General features: G+C 36.0%; 1 protein-coding gene across 3 annotated transcripts in view; it reads left to right on the top strand.

Moving 5' to 3' along the window:
• The window catches only part of XRCC4 (X-ray repair cross complementing 4), a 144,965-nt gene that overhangs the window by 3,614 nt on the left and 117,977 nt on the right, over positions 1 to 23,374 (top strand). For all 3 annotated transcript variants that reach the window (XM_050329125.1, XM_050329124.1, XM_050329123.1), the window contains exons 2-3: positions 10,202 to 10,351; positions 14,635 to 14,822. In XM_050329125.1, coding sequence (XP_050185082.1) covers positions 10,213 to 10,351; positions 14,635 to 14,822 — 327 coding nt within the window. In that variant the 5' untranslated portion in view covers positions 10,202 to 10,212. The remainder of the gene's footprint in view (positions 1 to 10,201; positions 10,352 to 14,634; positions 14,823 to 23,374) is intronic.

Here is a 23,374-nt window from a genome sequence, read left to right as displayed (position 1 = left end):
CAATCCCTTGCTGGTGTGCAGGAATGCTGGATGTCTTGCAGTGATCTGTTTTGGCCAATAAACTTCTATTTCAGTGTGGATGAGATAATTCAGGTTGGTTTAGTGTCCTGCATGTTGACTTCATTAAAGCAGTACCTAAAATGTGATACTTAAATATTTAATGTGCTCATGGATGTGCCATGAGCCCTGCAGGGTCACTTGCTGTTTTGTCTCAATGCCTGTTTCTGATGTCCTCGTTATCTTTCAGTACCACTTAAGGATGAGAAATTTTAATCCCTCACTCTTGTCACCTAGGGATTAGCAGTAGGTGGAGGTTGTTTTTTAATAAGAGGTTATTTTAGAACTCAGGAGCCCCAGATGAAAAAGCAACACTGGTCCTTGAAGAGTGGGTGTAATCACCCAGAGTCTGGGGTGAGATTTTCAGGGACTCCAGTTAACAGGAGGCATCTGTGATTTCTTCACTAATGCACCTGGCAAAAATGTGGGGTGCTTGCGGATACTTTGTGGAACGTGTAAAATCATGTGCATGAGTTTTGATCTGAGTTAACCTCATTTGATAACCAAGAATCCAGTTTAGACAGCTGTTGTAAAATGCTGTTAAATGGGTCTTGAAATGGTATTTTTTCCCCACCAAAAATGGAGTTTGCTCTAGTTCCATCCCTGACTTGAACTGTGTCCTTTTCCGTGATTAAGAAACAGTGGCTTTCAACTCCTGCTAATTATAATCAGGATGTCTTTCTGAATTTTAGTCTTCCCCCCCTCCTTTTTCTCTGTAGATGAGGTGGGAAAGAAGGGAAGGTAGTAAAAACCTCCTGTGAATTTGAAGATTATGAATGGAATGTTGTATCAGATAATGTAATGGTAAAGGACTAGTGTCCAAGATATGTCAAGACACAAAGGAGTTACTGAATTATGTATGGTACCATGTTGACACAAGCTCAGGCAAAATGTAGTAAATAATTACAAAACAAATTACTGGTTTTGCTGATCTAAGAGAGTCAAATCTGATCAACACGAAGAACACGTCTTGCAGGAAAAGTTCTAAGTTGGAAAAAAAAGATTCATTATATGTGTGTGCCTGGGCAAGTGTCCCTGGTGTTACTGTCTCTTAAGGCAGAATAGTGATTTCACAAAATATTTCTTGATTAAATTACCCAAATTTGCAAAGCATGGAAAAGTACTGGATATTTCTGCATCTGCTCTGCAGACTTTTAGGTGAGCTTTCTGTGAAGGGGTGTCCTCCAACTGAGCAGAGAGATAGAGCAGAGACTGTGAAATAAATAGTAACAAAAGGAGATGGATCTTGTGTAATTTTAAGAGTACAGAGACTGAGAACTCTTGTGCCTTTCTTTTAGACATCAGCCAAATTGCTGGCTGTCTTGGTGCAGAAATAATTAGAGGAAAAGTGAGCCTATATATCCTATCACAGACTGCGTTTTTTTGCTTGTTTGTTTGTTTGGTTGGTTTTTTTTGTTTTGTTTTTTCGTTGTTTTTGGTTTTTGGTGTTTTGTTTTGATTTAGTTTGTTTTGATTTTTTAGTGTTTTTTGTTTGTATTTTTAAATAGTTCCAATGATTATGAAATGGGTTTTTTGTTTACAGGTCTACAAAGGGGTTATAGCAGCCACCCTTTTCAGCACAGTAGCTGGACAGGGAAGAGGGAGCCTTTCGCTGTGTTGGGCCTGGAGTGGAAACCGGCACAAAAACCTGAGGAGGGATTTGCCTGGGCTGAGCCAATAAGTGAAGATGCGATAGCCTTTGGAGGCAGCCAGTGGTGTTGTGTGGGCTTAAATTAAATTACTGAGAAACTGGTCGTTAATTTGCAGAGTCCAGCATGGCCTAGGCAGAAATTTTAGTTTTGGTGGAAGCTGGCATCATTATTTTTGGAGATAAGAGGCAGGAACAAGGTGTAGCATCCTGTGTGTTTTGGTAATGAACCTACTTGACTTAAATCTCCTGCAAGAAGTATTAGATAAAAGAGTGGGGTTTTTTTCCCCTCTGTATTGGTCAAAGTCTATAGATGAAAAATGTGCTTTATATTTCATCATTTTTTAAAATCTTGGCTGTTCCATGGATTTGTTTTATTATACTTGACTATCTTTAAAATGTTTTTTTAATTCTCTTTAAATAAAGAGGTAGAGAAGGAATTTTTAAAGTATATGTTAATAGTATGTATATAGTATATGTATATTTTGTGTAGTGTGTATATATATACTTACATAATTTATGAAGTGTATATATATTTAGTTAATTTTAGGTTCATGTTGTTATTTTGGGACTTTTGTAACACTGAAGGAGAGGAAAATGCATTGTGAGGGTACTTTACCTAAAACTCCACTGAAACAGTTTATTTGGGCTCTGGAGAAGTGACTCCTATGCACAAAGGGCTGGGTTTTTTATGCTCCCATACCTGCATTATTTCAGAGAGTTCTTAGACTTACATTCTTAACACAACACCCGGAGACCTCTCTGGTGCTTTACACTTTACATTTTAATATCTCAAAACTGTGTAACTGGTGCAGCGTGAAAGCACTTTTGTGCTGTATTTTCCTAATGAGTGCTTAATTGCCCTCTCAGCTCAAGTCCCAGTGGCATTTTTCCCCTGGTGTTCCCCTGCTGTGTCCTCTGCAGATTTTGTTTGAGGAATTCTTTAGTAGATGTGAAGGAAAACTAATATTGAAAAGCTGGTTTCCTGAAGTAGACTCCCCGCTTGGCGTCAAGTGTCTTGGTTAAGGGTTAAATTTTTGAGTAGGTTTTTTTTTTTTTTCCCTCCCTAGTCCTTAGTAAGAACAAAAAAAAATCACATGAAAGAGTCATGAAAATTGCTTGAAAAAGCAGTGAGCTGATGTGTCTGGAGAGGCTTTATGTTTTTAGGCACAGAACTTAAGATGCAAAAAGAACAAGGGACTCCTGTGAAGCTCTTTGTGTCTTTTTTCCTCCCTGAATGTGGTTTTTAGTTGTAGTTCTGATTCACTACAAGCTCATAGATTCATAAGTGATGGTTCAGGGTGTAGATTCAGTGGCCACTGAATTTTCTATGGAACTGTGTTCTTACTTGTATATATATATAGTTTTTTTTAGAACAAAGATACTTGTTTGCTCTGTGCTTGGTGAGGTTGTGGGATTTGTGTACTGGTGCTTCTGCCCTGCTTTGGTTGCTTAAATGTGCATTATCACAAAGCCTAAGCTAAAGTGGTACCTGTGGAAACAAGTGAAATAGGTCTTCAGTGTTTATGTCTCTTTACCTTATCTTCAAACTCTGCCTAATCCATCAGGAAAGTAATTAATGTTCAATGCCAAGTGACAAACATGGCATTTAAATTTAAATGCATCGAAAGTGAATAACTCAGTTTGTTGCAAACGTCTTGTGAATTATTTTTCCCTGTGGGTCAGACAAAACAACGTGAGTTAGAATTTTTAAATTAATAAATTTAAGTAGCGTGAGCTCTTTGTTTTCAGGGAGCTCAATTTTGCCTTTTTTCAGGAGATAAATAGTGAATGGGAAAAAAAAAACCAACATAGTAAAACTTTTGTTAAGTGAAGACTGGGTAATGCAGGAATTTTCTTCAAAGAAAGTGCCTTAGGAAACAGTTTGGCAAGATGAAGCAATTTGGAGCCTGGGCCTATTTTTTATTATTAATTTGACAGGGACGTGAAATTAAAATAATCCATCTCTTTGAAAAGTCTTGGGTGTAGAGGTAGGAGGATGTGTAAGGCTTCACATTTATACCTGCCCTTGTCCCACTGAACTGGCTACATTTGGTGAAACTTGATTTTCCAGGTTACTGGGCTCAATTTTTCAAAAATCCCTAGAAACCTTACATGCAGAATTACATCCATACGTATCTACCTGACACACTGGTTTCTTTGTTTCATTTGTCTTTGTTTCAGACTTACTACTCTTGCCTATGGAGCTACTGTGGATTCAGTAGTACTGAATTTAGTAGATTTAAAAATTAAAGAATGAAAAGGCAGATTTTAGTGGAATCATTCGTTCAGTGATGTTAAGTTTTAATGTGTTTAGAGAAACAGCAGGACTGTAATATGGGACTAAAAAGTAGAAAACAAAGGAAGTCTGTGGGACAGATTTGTGTTGAATATAATATATATAATATTTAATCCTAAAGAAGGCAGTGTTTTGGAAAACAGATGATACCTCAACCAGACTACTGTGTTATCCAAATATACATCAAAAAAACATATGTATCAAAGTATTTTTGGATAGACAAAGGATGATTAAAACATGCTGTTTTTTGTCTTTCCCTTCCCTCCAAAAATTCCTCAACTTTACTGTCCTCACATGCATAATACTAAGTTATTAAAAGCACTGCAGAAGTGCTTTTAAAAATATGTCTAAGATACTTGAAATTACCATATCTTTGTTTTTAGTGATTGAATACATTGGGCACAGAAGTTGCATCTGGCACAATTTCCTTCTTCTACTTTTTATCTGTAAAACATGTAACACTTTTAGTGCTGTCTTTTCAGAGAGATTATGGGGGAGGTTGATATATGCTTTTTTTTTTTTTTTTTTTAATGGGGAGGTGAGTTATTTTGGAGACACGTTTATGTTATTAATAAATATCCTAAGGATTTCAGGTGGAGGCACTGTGCCACCCTTGGCTTTGGTAGGACCTTGGAAAGCCAGGATGTCCTATGCCAAAGTAGAGTTATAAAGGATTTGCTGGGACTTGTGTCTCCCAGAGGCAAGGAAGGAGGGGAGTCTGGGTCTCTGAGACACGCCTGCTGCTTCTTCATCCCAGATCTGCCCTCTGGAAGCTGGTCTGGTTGTTGTCTTAGATCTTTACTCCCTTCTATGCATACCTTTTAGTAACTTTGCCACTAAAATTAATCTTTTCATCAGGAAATGCGTGCATTGCATGACTTAATTTTATATTTTATTTTTTATAGGTTTATAACTGTATGTCCTGGTTTATCTATGGATGTTGGAAAATGAGGATTTGCCAGCATGCACACAGTGAATTGTTAGTGTCAGAAAGGGTTGGTAGAAAAGGGTGAAAAAGAAAGGTTTGTCCCTTTTTTAAAAATTCATCTGGGTACTTATTTGCTAGTATATACTAGTATAATTGCCCACTTGGGTGTTTATTTTAATACATTGAAGGCCTTTTTTTTTTTTTTTTAACCTTATTACAGCTTAATGTAGATGCTCATAAGTAAGCTTGGCAAGCCTGGATGCCTGGAGTGGGTAGTGGGTTAGGCCTGAGACTTCAAGGATGAAAGACATCAGGGTGGGCTTTGCCTCCAGGCTACAATTAAGATCAAGGCTTTTTAGTAAGATTCGTAGTATAAAGGTTGTTGACTGTCTGCTTCCTTCTGTTTCTCCTCATTTTTCAGTTGGTGACTGTAGTAAATAAGCCTGACAAGGGTTGTTCCTTATCATGGATTCCACATCTTTTGTGGCAAATCTGCTATATCTTGCTGTCCTATGGGGTTTGACAAGCTCAAGACTGGTTTGTTTTGGTGTTTCTGTTTGATTTTGTTTGTTTGTTTTTGTTTTTTGGGGGGACAATTGCAGGAAAAGTATGTGCATGTTTCCAATCCTTTTGTGGCTGCCATGAAACAGTGGGAAGGGAGCAGTGCAAATGTGAGCCATGTGAGCCTTGACTGTGCAGTTCAGTCCATGATCTCTTGATCAAATGTTGCCATACAGGACTGAATTTTTAAAATGGCCCATTTTCCTGCACAAATTTATACACTCAGTTACTGCGTCGCATCCAGTACCAATTTTTGGTTCATTTATCTGCAAGACAAAGCTGCATTATTGACAAAATTGTAATCCTTGTGCTTTTAATGTAGAGTGAAGTTAAACAAAAGAACTCCTAGATATAATTTAGGATACATGTAATATAAAGATGCCTTAGCCCCTTAACAAAGCTCTTTCTAATTTTTTTTTCTGTTTTTCGGTATTCAGATTTATCTTTAAGTAACAGATGAAGGCTATTATTGAGGCTTTCTTCAGTGTCAAACAAGTATTGTGGCCAAGGGGATGGGAGGCTTTTTGCGAGATGGGACAGGAAAGATCCTGTATTGTTTTCTTCATGTTTGTTGGCCCAATCATGTTCTTTCAAAAAGAAAAGAAAGAAGACTAAGTCCCTATTGGATCAATAGTAGTTCTGAGATTAATGGAGTCAGACTTGAAGTTTTTGTCAGCTTCTTTAATGCTCTTTCTCTTGAAGTATTGGAGTTAATGGAATTTTAAATTAACATGAGAGAATATCAATTTGTGTGATATATATAACTGGAAATATGCATAAATATAGGCATTATCTTATTTCCTCCTGTTGGAAAATGTGGTAATAGCTAGTTTTAATCTTTAAAAGCAATCTTGAGTTTTTCTTGACTGGTTTAACTCTCCAATTATTGACTTATAAGTATGCTTAGGATCTCCTGAACAGCACCTGTTCTCTGATTATAAATTAAATATTAACTTAATTCTGATTATTAGATTCTGATTTGTAGTTTTTCTGGTCAGAAGGGATCAAACTTTGGGCTTTAATAGCAGTGTGTGGTCTTCTATTCTGAATTCCCATTTTTCTTAATAAGAAAGCACTTAAGTTAATTGCTCCATTTCAAAGACATAGTAGCTCTTTCTGGTCTGTAAGTAGCCTTTCATGCATAGCTGCTGAGGTTTAGAACACCTGCAACCCAAGCAATTTAAAAAAAAAAAAAAAGCCATTAGTCTGCATGGAGAAAAAAAAATAAAGTGCTGAAGTTCAAAATATTATCAATGATGCTGTGTTGGAGTAGCCTGAAAGATTTGGCTTTTGGTCTGTGCTTAGTGCTATCCAAAACAACATATAAAATCCTTTGTAAACCAGTTTTAAAAGTGTCTTGTTTATTCAGAAGCCCCTGTGTGTAGTGTTTGTTCCAAGGGCAAAGGCACCAGCCAACAGCTGATTTCTCCTCAGAAAGAAACATTGCCTAATGTAGATTGTAGAAGCCAAAGACCAAAGGGACAAAGTGCTAAAGATAAACAGCTCAATTCCCAACTGTTCAAAGGCCTCAATAAAGCCTCTGATTTACAGATTTGGGGTGGGACTTGACTATTCCCACCTGCGAGCTAGTCTCGGGTCCTTGGCTCTGGCATGGTGAGGTTGCTGGTGTTTTGTGTGACCCTCTGTGCCCTTCAGGAGTAAAACACTGGCTTTCTTATGCCCTAGCACATCAGTTTTGTGCAGGTTTTCTTTGTCATAATCAAGGGAAGGAAGAAAGTACTGGCTGCTCCCATTTTACTGAGACAGTGAATGGAAAGAGCCCACAGAGATGGCATTGGTGAATATTGAGTGGCACTTGAAGGTACTCCTCTGGCCTAAAGGATTCAGAGGTGCTCTTTAGACTGCAATAATGAGTCTGATTTCAGTAAATTAGTTTATTGAGAAGCAATAAAAACATAACCTGTTTTTATGCAGTGATTTTATGTTTTTTCAGCAATCTTTGCCAACAGCTGGACTGTTAAATGGTAAGACTCACAAAATTCAGGTGTCTCTTTTTAACCATTTTGGGCATTAATACAATTCCTACCTTCCCACCCAAAGATGCATAAGGAAAAGTGCATCTTAAAGTTTCAACTCTCCATCATCCTTTGTAATTTTGGCTCTATTTCATAATGAAATTTTGACTTGGTAGAAGTAGTTGATCTGTGAAGAGTCATGTGCATGGGGTGCCTTGGAAGGTGTTGGGGTAATGAGAGGATTTTAGTAAGCAGGTGGTGGATTGGGATGGATTAGTTACAAGGAGAGTGTTTTGTGTCAGCTCTTGAAGTATAAAGCAATACAACTTTTAAAGGTGTTAAATAGAGTTACTGGAATGCAGGTAGGATGTCTAATTTCCAACTTCCTCTGCCTGGAGGTCTTGTTTTGGACCTAACAGTGGTGTAGATCTATTTTTACCTTTAGAATGGATGCACTCACCTTATGGTGAATTAATAAGGAATATGCTCTGTTTGAGTGTCTATTTTTGTTTTTTGTCTATTGTGGTAATTGCTAGCTGCTAAGCAGTTAGGTAGCTCCTTTACTATTTTTTTGCTGTATTAATGCTTTAATTGTATGCAGTATATCCATTTACTCAACATTACACTAAACTCTGAAGGAATTTTATTGTTGGGAGGTTTGTGGAAAAGGGATTTTATTTTTTTCGTTGTTTTAATTATTGTTTTGCTTATAAACAGGTTTTTGAAAAAGCAGTAAGGTAGAGTATGTTTGCAGTGATGTTTCTATGTGCTGTGTAGGTCAGACTGATTTTCATGAAGAGGGTTTGTTCCTCTTCTTGAAGAGAAGTATATAACGCTCATTATATACAGCCAAGAACCCTTAAGCTTTTGCTGATGGGTTGGAACACTCGAGTGCTTGGGAATGTCAAGCCAAGCTGAGCTCTGCTTAGTGAGGCAGTTTCTAAACATGAAATAATAAGAAATATTCCTTTCAAAAGGTCAGTGAACACACTGAAGGAGATAAAAGCGTCTTCATTTTATGCTGTCTGGGAAAATTGTTCAGAGACACACAGTAAAATGTGAAAAAGCAGGAAAATGTATTGTATTTACTTTGAAACATTCTTCTGCTTTGTGTGTCTCCTTGACATGTTTTCATTGAGCTTGTGCTTTACCACAGGTGAACAAATTGTCAGGGTTGTGTGCTACAATCTTTAAGTAAAAAACAGTAATTGCAGTCTTTTTAAAAACACTGTCTTTCAGAGAAGGGCTTCTTTGAAAATATTTCATTGTATTTTTCCAGAATAAGAAAGAGCAAAAGGGAGTCTGGGAGGCAAAGGAAAATATTGTCTGTGTGGTTGACCATGCTTTGTGAATGACTTGTTTTTTCTGCCCTATACTCTTTATTGACCCATGTCCAGGCACTTAATGCCCTACAAATCTTTAAAATGGCTGTATTTCTAGAATTACTAATCACAAAGGCATTGTTCCAGTTGTCCATGCCCCAAATATTTAATGTTTTTTCTTGCTTACAGGTGCACAGGCATGCTTTAGGTTTTTGGAAGTGGCCATTTGCTTGGTGATGAAAATAGAAAACTTTATTTTTTTTGATGCAAACTAATTATTCTATATTGTTTTGAGTAACATTTTAGTTTTTGGTGCATTTGCAGGGAATGGAAAGATGGGGTATGATATTTGTAATAGTAAACACACTGGTGTTTTATGGATGTAAATAGTAAAGCTTTATGCTTGAAAACCAAGTCTTAGATATTTTGCTTCTTTTGAATAGTGTGCACTTGTCTGGGATAATTTTCAAATACTGATGGGTGCTGAGCTGGGCAAATCAGGCACAAGACAGTCAACTGCAGTTAAAATTGTTCCTCCCAGCCTGAAGATACCAAGTTTTGGTGAGGCCTGAGGTAGTTATATCTGTATCTAGATTTGGCTCTGAATGTCCATGAGCAAAGAATGAACTTCCTTTGACTACCACTTGAAGAACAGAGTCCCCTCAGGGCCTGAGCTGGTCTTGATCATGATTATTTATTGCTGCGCTTTAGATGAAAAACTTGATAGAGCATTTAATACCCAACTTGTCTGGGCATCATTGTACTCAGTACATGCAGTTTAAATACCTCAGTTGGGTTTTTGCTGCTTTTATATGCTACTTTTAGTGTGTGAGTGAACATGTAGCCTTTTACCAGTTGCTTCACTCAGTCAGATTAGATTATATATAAATACATGAAATTCTTTAGAGGTCTTATGTCAAGCACAGGTTGCCAAGTTGCTTTACTGTAGAGCAAAAAATTCACTATAGCATTATATATTTTGATCTCCACTGCACCCAGTGTTTAAAGTATTTTCTCTGGGTTGCTAGTGTTTGCTGCACTCTCTGCAGCTTTCATGTGGCAGTCTTCCAAATGAATATTGATTACTTGTAATTATGTTAAATGTGCTGTACACTGGGTGATGGCAAGTTAAAAACAGAGCCATGTGGGGAGTGCTTGTGTACTGTAATTTCTGACAGCTTCTTAATTTGAATTTTTAATTCAAATATATGTAATTGTTGACACTGTTCTTTTAAACCCTTACTTATTATAATCCAGTTTTCTGCTTGTAAATATCTCTGACAAACTGAAGGAAAATAGAATAAAATACAAACATGCTGGTGTTTGTGTATTCCCCCTCTAACTCCCGTATTAGTTATGTAAAGCTGCCAAGCACCCCATGGGATATAACACGATTATCTTTTTAAACAGGTGCTGGGAAAATGGAGAAGACTCTGAACAGAATTCATCCAGTTTCTGATCCAGAAGCAACCTACTTCCTACAAGTATCATGGGAAAAGGATTTAGGCACTGGCTTTGGTATACTTCTTAGTGATGGTCAGTGCTCATGGACCGGGACAGGTAATGATGGAAAGAGAGAAAAAGTATTTTAATTTAAATTATTACTGTCTTTATTACTCTTTTAAAACACTTTTTAAACTGTGACCCATGGCTTTCATCACAGAACCATTTTATGGGCATTACCTGTCCCCACTGACAGAGAGGGGGTTCATGATCTACTGGGACATGACCACAGAACTTTCAAATCTGGAAAAAAATGAGTGTCAAAGCTAATGCTAATTAATTTAGGACATGGATATGCAATGTTTTCTTTTTTCTCAAGAATATATAATTTCTTGGACTGAGAATAAAGTACCACTTATGTATCTTCTCTAGATCCTTGAGCAAAGTTTGGTGCAAGTTCCATTAGCAAATTAAGAGTTCATGAAGTATTTAGTTGAAGATGTTTATGAAATGTTTTCATAAAATCTTAATAATTTAAGGTAATTATATTTGGCACTGAGGTGAATTTTTGGGAAGGAGAAGGGACAATAAGTTATCAAAAGAATACAATAAAAAATAGCCTGAGGGAGTTTTTTTTTCCTTCACTCAGAAACCTGGATAAGAGAATGGGTCTCTGCATATGTGAATGCTTTTCTTATTAACACCTAAAGAAAGAAAATTTGTGTGTTCCTTGAAAAATGGAAACCTTGATCAAAAGCCCTTCTTTTGGTGGCAAAAGTATTTTAAGGGCAGGAAAGACTTACATATTTTACAGCATATTGTAGGCAAAAATATTTTCTGGGCTCTATATCTGAATTATAAAAGTATATGTGTGTGTAGTTTCTTCCTTCCTTCTCCTGGCCCAATTTCTCCTGCCCAGTTTCTCCTACATAAGTCAAGCCTTCATACAGGTCTGAGTTAGATCTTTATATATACAGAGATTTAGCTACATACATATAGATATACGTATGTATACGTGTCTACATATAAATTAAATCTGCTCTTCCATATTCCTTTTAACATTTCACACACACACCATTGATCAGGAGTTCCTACACAAAACAAATACATATATTCCAATCCTGATTCCCTGTAGACTGGTATGAAAGATTTTTCTCGGTTTGACAGTATTGAAGTTAAACTAAGTATTTTGAAAATAACAAGAAGGGTATTAACACTGATAAACTGAGCATACTAATTTTTCTCTTTAAAACATCATCTCATTTTCTTATGTGACTTTAAAATTTTCCATTTAAATTTGCAGAAAGCCAACTCTTATTTTTCTAAGTGAAAGCTGTGTCCCTATAACTGGGAGCATATAGAAAGAATATGTAGGCAAAATTCTCATTTTGTTGACTTCCTGCATCTGGCAGAATGGCTAGATAATCCATTTCCCAAAACAGAGGGCCAGTGAAAGCAGGATGACCTCACTCTATTAAAAGGAAAAGAAGAGACCCGCAACAGTTCAGCATGAGCTCTGGGTACTCATTCAAAGGAGAGTGCTTCTGCTTCTTCTGTAAGAATCTGTTCCATTTCTAAGGAATTCTTACTGAATTTATAGTCCCTTGAATAATTTCATTTGTAGTCCCTTGAATAGTTTCATTAGGAGTTGATGTTTTTGTGCAAGAGCTTTTCCTACCTCTCAAATCTGTGTTTTCATACACCCAGCATTGCTTTTGGTCACTTTTTAAAGATATTACATTATGTTTGAGGCTACTTAGGTTCTAAATTGGGAGGAGGGAAAGCAATGGTCAGAGTATTCTTGCTGTGGGAAATCTCTTCTGGGTTTCGCAAGGTGTGGATTATTTTGCTTGGCAAGACCTACCAGGAAGTGAGTGAGAGTTGCTGATGGAGTTGTCTTTTATGGGTTTTGCGTATTTAATGTGATGATGAAAAGTGTTAGGAGTTCTATTTAACGAGAGGGGGAAAAAAAGTAAATGTTGGAAGCACAAAAATATGCAACATTTTATAATGAATAAGCTTGGTGTTGGGTTAAAGGACTGCAGCTCTATGGATTTATACATTTCATGTTTCTCGAATGATCAGTTCTGCTGGTTTTATAAGATAAAGGAACATGCAGCACTGTACAGGCACCACAGGAGAAAAAACCCACAGTGCTCTATTATTTTTAGAACTTCCTTATTTTCATTAAAAGTTTATATAAATTATTCTCAGTGTTGAGATCACTATTCTGGACAAACATTTGTTTTTGCAAGTATTTCAAACTTACTTTTTTCTGCCCCTCTTTGCCTCATAAAAATGTTTTGGTTCTTACTATATGTAGTCAGTTGTTAGCTCTGCAAGATAAGTGTAGCCCAAATTGTTCCTTGACTTGTGGGTTTAGCTGTTTTACTGACAGTAGTTTCACTGTATCATTCTTTATATGAAAAATAGAAGTTCTACTTTTAGTTTTGAAAAAAATCAAGATACAGCTGGCAATTGTTGAAGTCCTAAGCTTTTCTGATAACATTTATTTCCTGCTTAAAATAAGTTTTAAAAATCTTGGGAAATGCTGATTGTGAGGTTATTTTGTTTGTCATTTATTCTAATGCATGTTCCACAGCACTCCTATATTCCTTTTTACGTATAATAACATTTCTGCATTTTCTGACATCTGATTAATTTTTGTGTTTTTGCAGATGTGGTAAAATACTGTATATCCTACCTTGTCCTTTTACTTTATGTTAGGCTTGTATGAGTTTGACAGGTTTCCTCTTGTATCTTAAAAGAAGAGAGGAGCAGATAATACTCATTTTTAAGCATTTTCTCTGAGGGATAATATGGAAAACTTTGTGACAGATTTCAGACTGCCAGAGGCCTGTCGCTGCACATCTTGTGTGACAAAAGCTGACTTACTTGTATTTATTGAGAGTATTTACATTCTTTCTTTCTTTTTTTTTTTTTTTCCTCCTGTTTTCTTTTCACTTCTTACTACTCCAAAGCAGTTGGGTTCCATTGCAGGGTAATGGTTCTCAGGGGATATTTTTAAGGGTTGGAAGAAATGTCTCCCCTATCTTTGTGGAGAGTAAGGGGATCGATCTGATCAACTGGAGCCTGCTTAGCCAGAGGGTGTTGGAGGAAAAGTCTTAGAAACCATTTCAAAAAATACTAAGAACAAGATAGTGAGGATTTATGAAGGTGAAATTATGCCTGACCCATCCAGTAACCTCCTCTGAAATTAACAGCTTGTTGCATGATGTGAAGGCAGGGGATGTTGGTTGTTTTGGCTTTATCTGGGAAGGGTTTCAATGCTGGGCCCTCTAAAATCCTCACAAACTGATGAAAACAAGCGAAAATTCCTGCAGGTCCAGAAATCCTGAAGTGTGTGAGGCTATAACTATTTATAGGAAATAATTATGCATTTGTCTCTTTGCTGTATTTTTATATGATGGATTGATTTGATACATACTGCTTGGCAGTACAGGTTTAGCTACTGTGTCAAGAAGACTGGAGAAAAATGAGGCAATTTGAAGAGGCTTATGTCTGATTGAAATGATGTTCTATTTCTATCAGAGTGATTTCAATACATGTACAGACTCTATGTCTCGCTATGAAACTATTTTTAAAGGCATTTGTATAGAGAAGATGTTCAACTATTAATATGGCTTTTGAGTGGGATACTTGCAGTTCTGTGAAGGATGTATTTTGTTGGGTTTTGGGTTGGTTTTTGGTGGTTTTGTTTGCTTTTTTGTTTTGGTTTGTGTGGTTTTCTTTTTTTTTTTTTTTAAATACTCTCACAAAGTAATGTCCTTTACTCTCTTAAATGCTGGGCAAATGCTAGAAGGATCTAAGAACAATGAGGAGTAAATGACAATCCAGAGCGGTCTTCCTGAGAAGATAGTTGGGAAGAAAAGGAAATAGTTCTTTTAATCAAGTCAGCAATCTAAAATACTGTGTTGGTAGGCTGCACATCAAAGCCTGCATTACAATGTACAGATTCTCTCTTTAATTTGCTTATATCTATCTATCTGTCTTTGGTGAAAGGTCAGTGTTTTTCAGAGTGACTTTAGGCAAGTAGAATGGAGGACAAGTAGCAATAAACCAATTTCAGACAGGAAAAAAGGCGACAGAACTTAATATCTATGAAAAACACAGTATTCCTGCTACATTTCCATTAGTGGAAATGGCACACTGGCACACTGATGTGTACCAAGGAAAGAATAGTTTCCTAACATTTCAGAGAATCATAGAATGGCTTGGGTGGGAAAAGACCTTAAAGATGATCTAGTCAGTATGTGTCTGTATATACATATAAATATATATCAAATATATGTATATTGTGATATACATAATAATATATATGATATGTACATGTTCACACACATATGAATATTTATTCATCACGTATTTCTTTCTAATAGTGTCTGAGGCAGAAATTTGCAAGGAGGCTGCTGACATGGAAATGAACAAGGCGAAGTATGTGGAAGAGCTGAAGAAAGCATTGGTGACTGGAGAAGAGTCAGCTGGCAAATACAACTTTGTGATTTCAAGAGATCAAGAAAATATGGTGTGTCAGTTCTCCTATGAAAGAAGCCTGAAAGATGGCTCTGTAAGTAGTTAAATGTTTAAATTTGGCTGTCAAACTATGAGAAGGATCTTCTTATAATCTGTATCTGTAGACACTTTTTGGTTATTTCAGATTGTGGTTTGGTGTTAAAACTTTTGTGAAGAAGAAGCTAATTTAAGGTAATCCTCCTAGATTGTGCTCTTTTCTTTGTAGTACTTCACAAGATACCTATTTCCGTGTGCAATATAGAAAATTTCAGCCCAGTTTGGCTATTGAGATGCCAAAGGTTAAGTGATACAAATCTTCCAGTCTGCATTATCAGTATTTCTGTGTATTTACCCAAGGCCATATTGACTCTAAATCACTTTTTGACACTTCTTGTGAGTTGTTTGTGAGTGCTGTTCACAAAGTCTAGGTCAGGACTGTGAGTTTGGGATCAAATTGTACTGAGGGAATAAAAGCTGTAAGTTTAAGAATCCTGTTTTTCTTGTCTGTGTCACACATAATATATTCTAAATAGAAGACATTAAATAGATACTGTATTTTTATTATGCAAAAGTATCTGCATGTATTATCTCACATAATACACGTTTTCCATCAATTAAAGTTTATGAGAAATCTATTTTGTACGAAAACGTCTTTATGTCAATTTAGGAAATAACCTGGCCAAAGAAACTGAAAATGCAAAGAGCCCTGATTGTTATGTATGCTTTTAGGTTTGGGTGTCAAAAGAGTGTTTCTAGAAAAGATATCATTTCTTGGGTGAAAGTACACTTTTTTTTTTTTAGCTCATGTACTAAACTAATGCCTACAAATAAAATTGCCAAAGGAATTGTATAAAATTACGGAATAGAATTAAAGAATAGAAATAGCTTTCAGGTGAGTAATTGTTTCAAACATTTTACAAATTCTCTGTGAAAGTATTTGTGACCTCTTTCAGCATCACATTAGGAAATTAATCTTTCTGGACTCTGTACATCCAGAGGGCTGATATTCACCTAAATGTACATTTACCTCAGAGGAAGTGTAGACAAACTGCTCTGCAACTGAAACTGGACTTAAATTCCAGTAGTTGTTTTGTCTTCACATCTTTTATTTGGTCATTATGAATATTTTCTCCTTCTCTTTTCATGTATTATAAACAAATTATAACCTTCCCAATCTTGTGGAGGGCGTTGCAGGGCAAGGGTGAGAAAATTCTATCAAACTATCAGGAATAAATAGGAGATTAATATTCTTTACGATAATCAAGAATTAATTTATTATTTAAATTTTCTTATTTATTTTAAAATAATTTTAATTTACAGTTATAATTTGTTTTTGTCATTTGATATAAAACAACAGGAGAGATAACAGAAAAACATGCATGAAGATGTGGTTGGTTGTGTAAAATGATGTCTTGAGTTTTGTAAATACTGATTCTAGCTGTGCCTCAGGCTGATGCAGCTGCGCCTAAAGCATTATGCCTTTAAAAATTGGGGGGTGTTTTGTGGGAAATGTGGGGGTGTGCTTTGTGGAAATGGGGGGATGTTTTGTGGACATTGGGACTGTTTCATGATTTATCTTCCTCCTGACAGGTGGCTTTGCTTCAGGGCCTTGGGTGCTGTGCCCTGAGGAGCTGTTTGCGGGGTGGTGAGGGCACAGAGTCAGCTGTCAGAGTGACATTAAAATAACAATGGTCTCGGTATATACAGTGGGAATTGTGTGTCGAGGCAGCTGCCTCGAGAAAGGGCCACACACACAGAGGGGCCATTGAGGCTGGTCCAGCTCAACTGCTGCCACCTAAACAAACACCACCACAGAGTCAGTGATTTAGCGCTTGATCTAAGTAGGTGACCACTTGGAAGTAAATCTTTCCAAGTACTTTAGCGAGTCACTCCACATATAATAAATAATGGAAATCTGGCAAGCTTTTTTTTTTTTTTTTTTTAAGGCTGGCAATTAAATAGACTAAATAGCCTTTGATAAACAATTATCTGAGTGCTGGCAGTGTCTTTTTTTTTTTACAGTGATGTGACAGACTCTGGGGCTTTTTTTTCTTGCCTTTTGCTGAAGTTTGTAAACAGGGAGGATAAGCGCTTAACAAATTCCATCTCAGGTGCAGTACTGTTGCTAGTTAGGATGATGGAAGAGATGCTGTTATTTGTCTCTCCCATTTCCTGTGGCTACTTTTCACTTTTTTGGTCCTGTGAGTTCATCGGGAGTTTACTACAAGTTTAAAAATAGCTGAAGAGGTTCCTTCTAGCCAAAAGTTCTTGCAGAATTCTGAATAAGAGGAGTAGAATGGGTTGGGCACTTTAACTCTGTCCAAACTGTCTTGGTTCAAGGTTTGGAGAGTTTCTTTGCTTCAGACCTCTGATGATATGTTGTTTGGTTAACAAAGGTCACTGAGAGTTCAGGTTATTTCCCAGGCAATTGGACCAACTGCTCAGCTGAGAAGACAGAACGATGAAATGATTAATCCTTAGGTCAGTGTAAAAGTAATGATTCTTCTGTATCACTTATACCTGTATACCTCAATATTTGAGAATGGACACTTGGATAAGTTTCTTGGAAGGCCAGTTTAGAAATAAGTTATTACTAATGAGGATTATATAATGAAAACATTGTGTTATCTTTTTCATAATCTCAGACTTCTAAGTGCTACAGGATTTTTCCCGTCTTGCCTTATGTGTACCTTTAGATCTTGCAGCTACGCTTGAAATGCTTCTGTGGTAAGAAAAACCTTTTCAGAAAAAATTTGTATCCCCCCCATACTAGTATGTATATATGTTGACAAAAATCCCAGTGAATTAAGTAATTAATTTCCCTTTCTTAGCTATTCAGCTGTCCATGTATTTGATTGCTGTTTCTGATAAGCAGTGGTTTGGAGAAATAAATTTAAAATAAATGCATTCAAAACTGAGGAATTGTTGAAAAAAGGAAGACTCAAACACTGCAATGAATAAATACTTCTTCAGTTTCTCTCCACCTGTTAAGATTTGTGTCCTTCACTGGAACTATCCAGTTGAGCAAAAAGGATTATTTTTTAATAGTTGTTTTGAGGCCTAATATAAATGACATTATAAGGGATGTTTTCTAATTTCACAAGTGCAATGACAGTCTAAATACATTACAAGTATCCATAAAGTGTTCATGAAATAGCAGATTTTGATAGTACAGGAAATATTGTCAGTTGTCCTTTCTCCCTCCTGGTGTTATTGTATTGCGTCCCCTCCTTTCCCCTTGATTCCTTTAGATTTTCCCTTCTCGGCACACCTGGTGTGCATTCCAAATCAAGACTTACTTTCACTTGTACAACTGAATTCAAATGTTTTCCTTTCATAAGGAAAATCTGTAAATCATGGAATATTGACAAGCCTTAGTTTTCCAAACAAAGATCACAGAGGACAGTAGATGCTCTGGAAAAGAGATTACTGTGTGTGGGCTTTGAAACTTCACTACAAGACTCTACTCCTGTATTTTCTGTAAGGGTGAATAGCAGTCAGAACCTGAAGAGGAACAAGAATCCCACCAGTGTTTCTCTTCAGAAACTCTTTTACAGCTCCAGAGGAAGCATGGAAGTCTACCTGCAAAGGCACAGGAAAACTCTCAAACTCAGGATAGTAGTGTTTTGTTAACGTTTTCATTCACTCAAATAGAACATTTAGCGGTCTAAAATACTGAATGCGTATGTTTAAACCTTCTTTGTAAATGGATTCAGTGAACTATCGTGAGGACAAAGGCTAAGGGTCTTTGATCTGAGATTTAAAATTTGAAGCCCTGTCGCAAAAATATTTCAAATTTTTTGGTGATTCAAATATTCACTGAGAGTTGTTCTAAAATGTAGTAGTATCGCTGGAAAAATCTTTTGGCAGGAAGGTTCTCTTCATCCAAATAATGAATATGGTTCTCCTGCAGAAATATGTTTCCCAGAGATAGAAACAGCATACAATTTCAAGATAGGTTTCTGGATGGTACCATTCCATGGAGAGGCTCTTACATAGAAGATGATTTGGGTTTTTTTTTATCTTTTTATTTCTCTCAGATGCCTCTCTAAATAATGTCTGATATTTCATTTAAAATTTAGTGGTAATTCCTTTGTTGGATGCAAAATGTAGCAGGTACTAGTTTGGGGGTTTTTTTGATTTTTGGAACCCAAATCTTAGTCTTTCTGTGTGCATTTTGCTCTGACAAATCTAAGGTTTTGGGGTTTTTTTGTGTTGTGTGTGGGTTTTTTTTATGTTGTGTGTTTGTTTGTTTTTATTTTTTTTATGTGTGTGTTTTTTGTTTTGTTTTTTTAAGGCTTTGAGGTACAACTCTTTGTTCTGTTCACACAAGCACATTTTCTTCTCAGTGTGTAATACCTATATGTTATTAATATAACTCAAATATGTAAGCATATGCTAATTTGTAGTAAGAGAACATTGCCAATAATTTTAGGAGCTGCAGAGGCATCAACAAGTGAAATTTGGAAGCAGTCAGATGTTTTTATACTAGTTCTTTGTTGCACTTTGTTGATTACTGTACATCTCACAAAACAATAGATGTATTTCCATTACTTCACACCATTGTGTTTTTTAGCTGTTCCATTTTGGCTAGAATGAGAATTCATTATTCTAAATAGCTAGTCCATCCCAGAAACATTGTATAGATGAATTTTTCTATTTATTTGGAATAAACTTGACCATACTCTTTCACTCTAGCCTGAATCTATATATTCTTCTCCTCCGAGCTGACTTTCAGGAGATAAAAAAAAAAAAAAGTTTATCTAATGTAGCTTTTAGAGACTAACCTGAGCTATTGATTAGCAAGTGAAGGTTATAGTCTACATGAAAGGTCTAAGCCTTGAGGTAATGTGGTAAAGGTATATAGTTAGCGAAAAAATAAATGAGCTTATCTAGCCTTTACAAGCACTGTTTTATTTACAACTTAAAATACTGGTTAAGCTAAACAAAAGTGCTGTTGAACACCCATGTGTATCATGAGAGTGTGGAAGGTGTGCCTTCTCTTAAATAACCCAGGACAGCAGGTAATTTTTATTTTTACTTTTGTTGGTTTTGGTTTGGTTTGGGTTTTGCTTCTTTCCCCCTTTCCCCCCAGTAATTCAAAACAGAAGAATTTACTATGATCTTTTGCTTCTGTGGGCTCACAAGGAGTTAAAACAGTGAAGTTTTGTGACCTGCTTTGAGGTGATTTTTCTGACTCAGCCATTCACCATTGCAGTTTTTGGTTTTGTGAGTGTTGTACATTGAAATACATTAAGCAATGTAGTTTTAATCTCATTAAGAACTAGTGAGATATTTTCTAGGATGTAGGTTGAACTGAGAGTGGCATTTCAGATTTACACAAGTATAATGGCATATCAGCAAAAAAAATTAAGTTACTAAACACATCTGTGGCATTTATAGGGTTATTTGTGAAGAAAATTTGTATATACTTTTGAGGTATGTTTGTGATATGTCAGTATTTTGTATTTTTTAAGAAGTATGTTACAATTTCTAGTATTTATTTTGTCTCTATACAATGAGCGAGTTGTGTTTCTGAGACCAGCTGAAGGTTTTGTTAGCTGTGATGGGGGGCAAAACCCCCTATGTTTTTATGGACTGTAAATAACTAAATGTGAGTTCTCTCTTGTTCAAGAGAGCTGAGAAATAATAATCTTACACTTGTGCGTGTGTATTAGCTTGAAAAGTCTGTAAACTACATAACTAAGATGTTTTGTTTTCAAGATTCCTTGCAGGCTATGGGTGAATAACTCAAGACATTTGGGACAGGGATAATTTAATAGGGGTGTTTTGTGGACATGTGGTGGTAACAGAAATGCTGTGCTAAGCAGTGGGAGGGAGTGTGTTATTCATATTATCTACCTGACTTAATTATAGTTTAAAAATCCTTATTTCAGTGATGTAATCTGGGGATAAAACCATCATGATTACAAAAAGAACACTCTTTCTCTGAAAAATCAATATTCATGTCCAGCTTTTATAACATCTATCAATGCAGAAAGGTACATTGAACCAGCCTATGTTCTAAAAAGGTATTGGATGGAGGGACCCAAGAGTGAGGAGGACTTGTGTGCTAGCTCTTAGGCAGGCTAGACTTTGATTTTTGGATGTCAGAATAGATTCAGAGGGCATAATAAATGGTTTAGTGCATATTTTTGTGTAATATTAGTGCACTTGTTGTGATAGAACAGTGGGATGAACGCTTGGACTCAACAGCTTTCATAAGACCCTCGTACATTACAGTACTGAAATCATGTTGGGGGCCTGACTGTATATATTGCAGATGCATTTGATTTACCACTCTTATTTAATTTTCCTTTTTGAATGTGGTCCTTGAGAATTTTTTGTGAATCCCATTTTTCTGAACCAACTATTTCCTTTGTGACTAAAATGCCAAGATTTTAAGTTACACAGTTTTTACCACAAGGTAAGACTGAGACCACAGTCACCAAGAATCTTGATTTATGGAAAATAATTGTCACAGATGCTACTCTTACTTTCTTGACATTGTATTTTTATTCAGTCAGTGTGGTGGATCTCTGTAGGCTCTGATAAAAAGTGGGTACTATTCTACCCATAAATGCAAACACAAAGGCTAAGGTGGTGGATACTTGACTCATTTTGTGTTTAACTTCTGTTGGACAAGCTAATGTAAAAACTAACACCGTAATATTTTTTTTTATATACCTTTATTACCAGTTGTTTTTAAGACTTGTGACTATGAGTTGTTGTATTCCCACGTTTTGCCCATCCTAGCCAAGCTGTGTGGTTTATCTCAGGTTTGTCAGACAGTACTTACAAAACACGAATGCAGTGGTTTCTTTCTGGTCTGCTGCCAGAGCCGCATGTGTTCATCAAATATTGTTTAGTCACTGCAGCATATTTTTGCCATCTGCAAATCCATGTGCTCCCCTTCCTGAACAATGGTCTTTAATCAAAGCCACTATTATGGAAAGGCTGGGAAGAGCAGTATACATAATCAGTAGGATGACAAAATTAGAATTACACATATATTTTTCCTAACTGTATCATGTCGTGCTCAGGGTAACAAGCTTCCAGAGGGTACCACATCTCTGGAACTAGTACCTTTATCCATAATCTCTCTTACTTTTGTGTATATTATTCAGAATCCGAGTTGTTTAAAGAGCTTCATGGTAATAATAACAAATCAAAAGTCATCATGGAGAATTGTAAGCCTGTAGGAATTGCCTGCTTTTATTTGTTAGGAAACTCCATTTTTCCAGGTCTGTCTAAACAGAAACATCCACAAATCCATTTCACATCTGTTATACTCCTTTCTTCATATTACAAAAGCTTGAGCTTTTTGTTCCACATATTGGTTTTTTTGGACAATTTCTTCATTGTGTATAAAACTCCACTAACTTTTTGCTGGTTCTTTTTTGCTTGGTACTAAAAGAACATGTGGAGAATGCAGATATGTTTGAGATGGTGTAGCATTCTGAAAATGTGTGCATTCAGAGATGATATTAATGATATATATATGATACGCATGGTATATATATACACACACGTATCATAGGTATTGTGATAAATATTCATGAATATTCAGTCAGTCACACTCAGTCTTATCTTCTGCATTTATCATAGGTAATAGAATGGCTAGGGTTGGAAGGGACCTCAAAGACCATTAGTGTGTTTCTTTTAATTTTCTAGTAAATTTTTAATACCAGTTAAAGGCATTTTGCTTTAATGATACGTCTTATATTGACAAGTTGATCTTTTGTTGTGGGTTTGCTTGTGGGATTTTTCCTATGAAACTCAGTAGCAGGGTGGGAGGAAATGTCTCTTTTCAGTTTTTCTGGTAGTTCTGTAGTGCTTAATAAAGCTGTACTGGTTAATCCCAGTACCCTTAGAGCTGATTGAGACAACCACTTTCCTGCCTTTTAAAGCTTTTTGTGCCTTTTAGACTTCTTTAGAAGCTGATTTTTAGTTATTTTTTTTTTTTAATTGCAATTTTAAGACTTTAGACTGCTTAAAATCCACCTATCTAATGATGGGTCAATCCAGACATGTTCTCAGGCTTTATAATACTGCTCCTGCAGGACCTATTAACTTTCATATGTTAAAAAGTCATTATCCTGTCATTTTTAAGTGGAGATTCTCTGTGTGATTGCACAGCTAATTCAGAGGTAAATAGAAGACACATGTGTTATGTGCTTTCTGTTTCTTATTTTGATTATTATTTAACATTATGGATTAATTAAAATTAATACTATCTTAATAATTGTGTTAATTAATGAATATAATTAAATGCTTGTATTTATCACAGATGACATACTTGGTTTGGATTCATCTTAGAACTTTACGAAACTGTGGGTGCAATCAAATGTTTATCCGTTATCAATCAGTTTGGGACTTTAGTTAATTAGTTTTTAGTTCTCTGTTTACGTGAAGAAACACATGTATTTCATGGTGTATGAGTAACTCGTCAGGTTATGTAAGTGACAATTACTGAAATGTGTAGTTTGTATACTTGGGGATGGAAAATGATGTCATTCAGCAAATGGCAGCTACTTTAATTAAAAAAAAAAGTAATTAAAAAAAGTACCTAGATGTTAGGTCACATGCTTTAAGAAATTAACATCG

This window comes from Myiozetetes cayanensis, unplaced genomic scaffold (assembly GCF_022539395.1).
Source record: "Myiozetetes cayanensis isolate MyiCay16 unplaced genomic scaffold, myiCay2020 scf4, whole genome shotgun sequence".
Lineage (NCBI taxonomy): Eukaryota > Metazoa > Chordata > Aves > Passeriformes > Tyrannidae > Myiozetetes > Myiozetetes cayanensis.
Note: the sequence above shows the minus strand (reverse complement) of the source record. Positions and strands in the feature narration are given on the sequence as shown.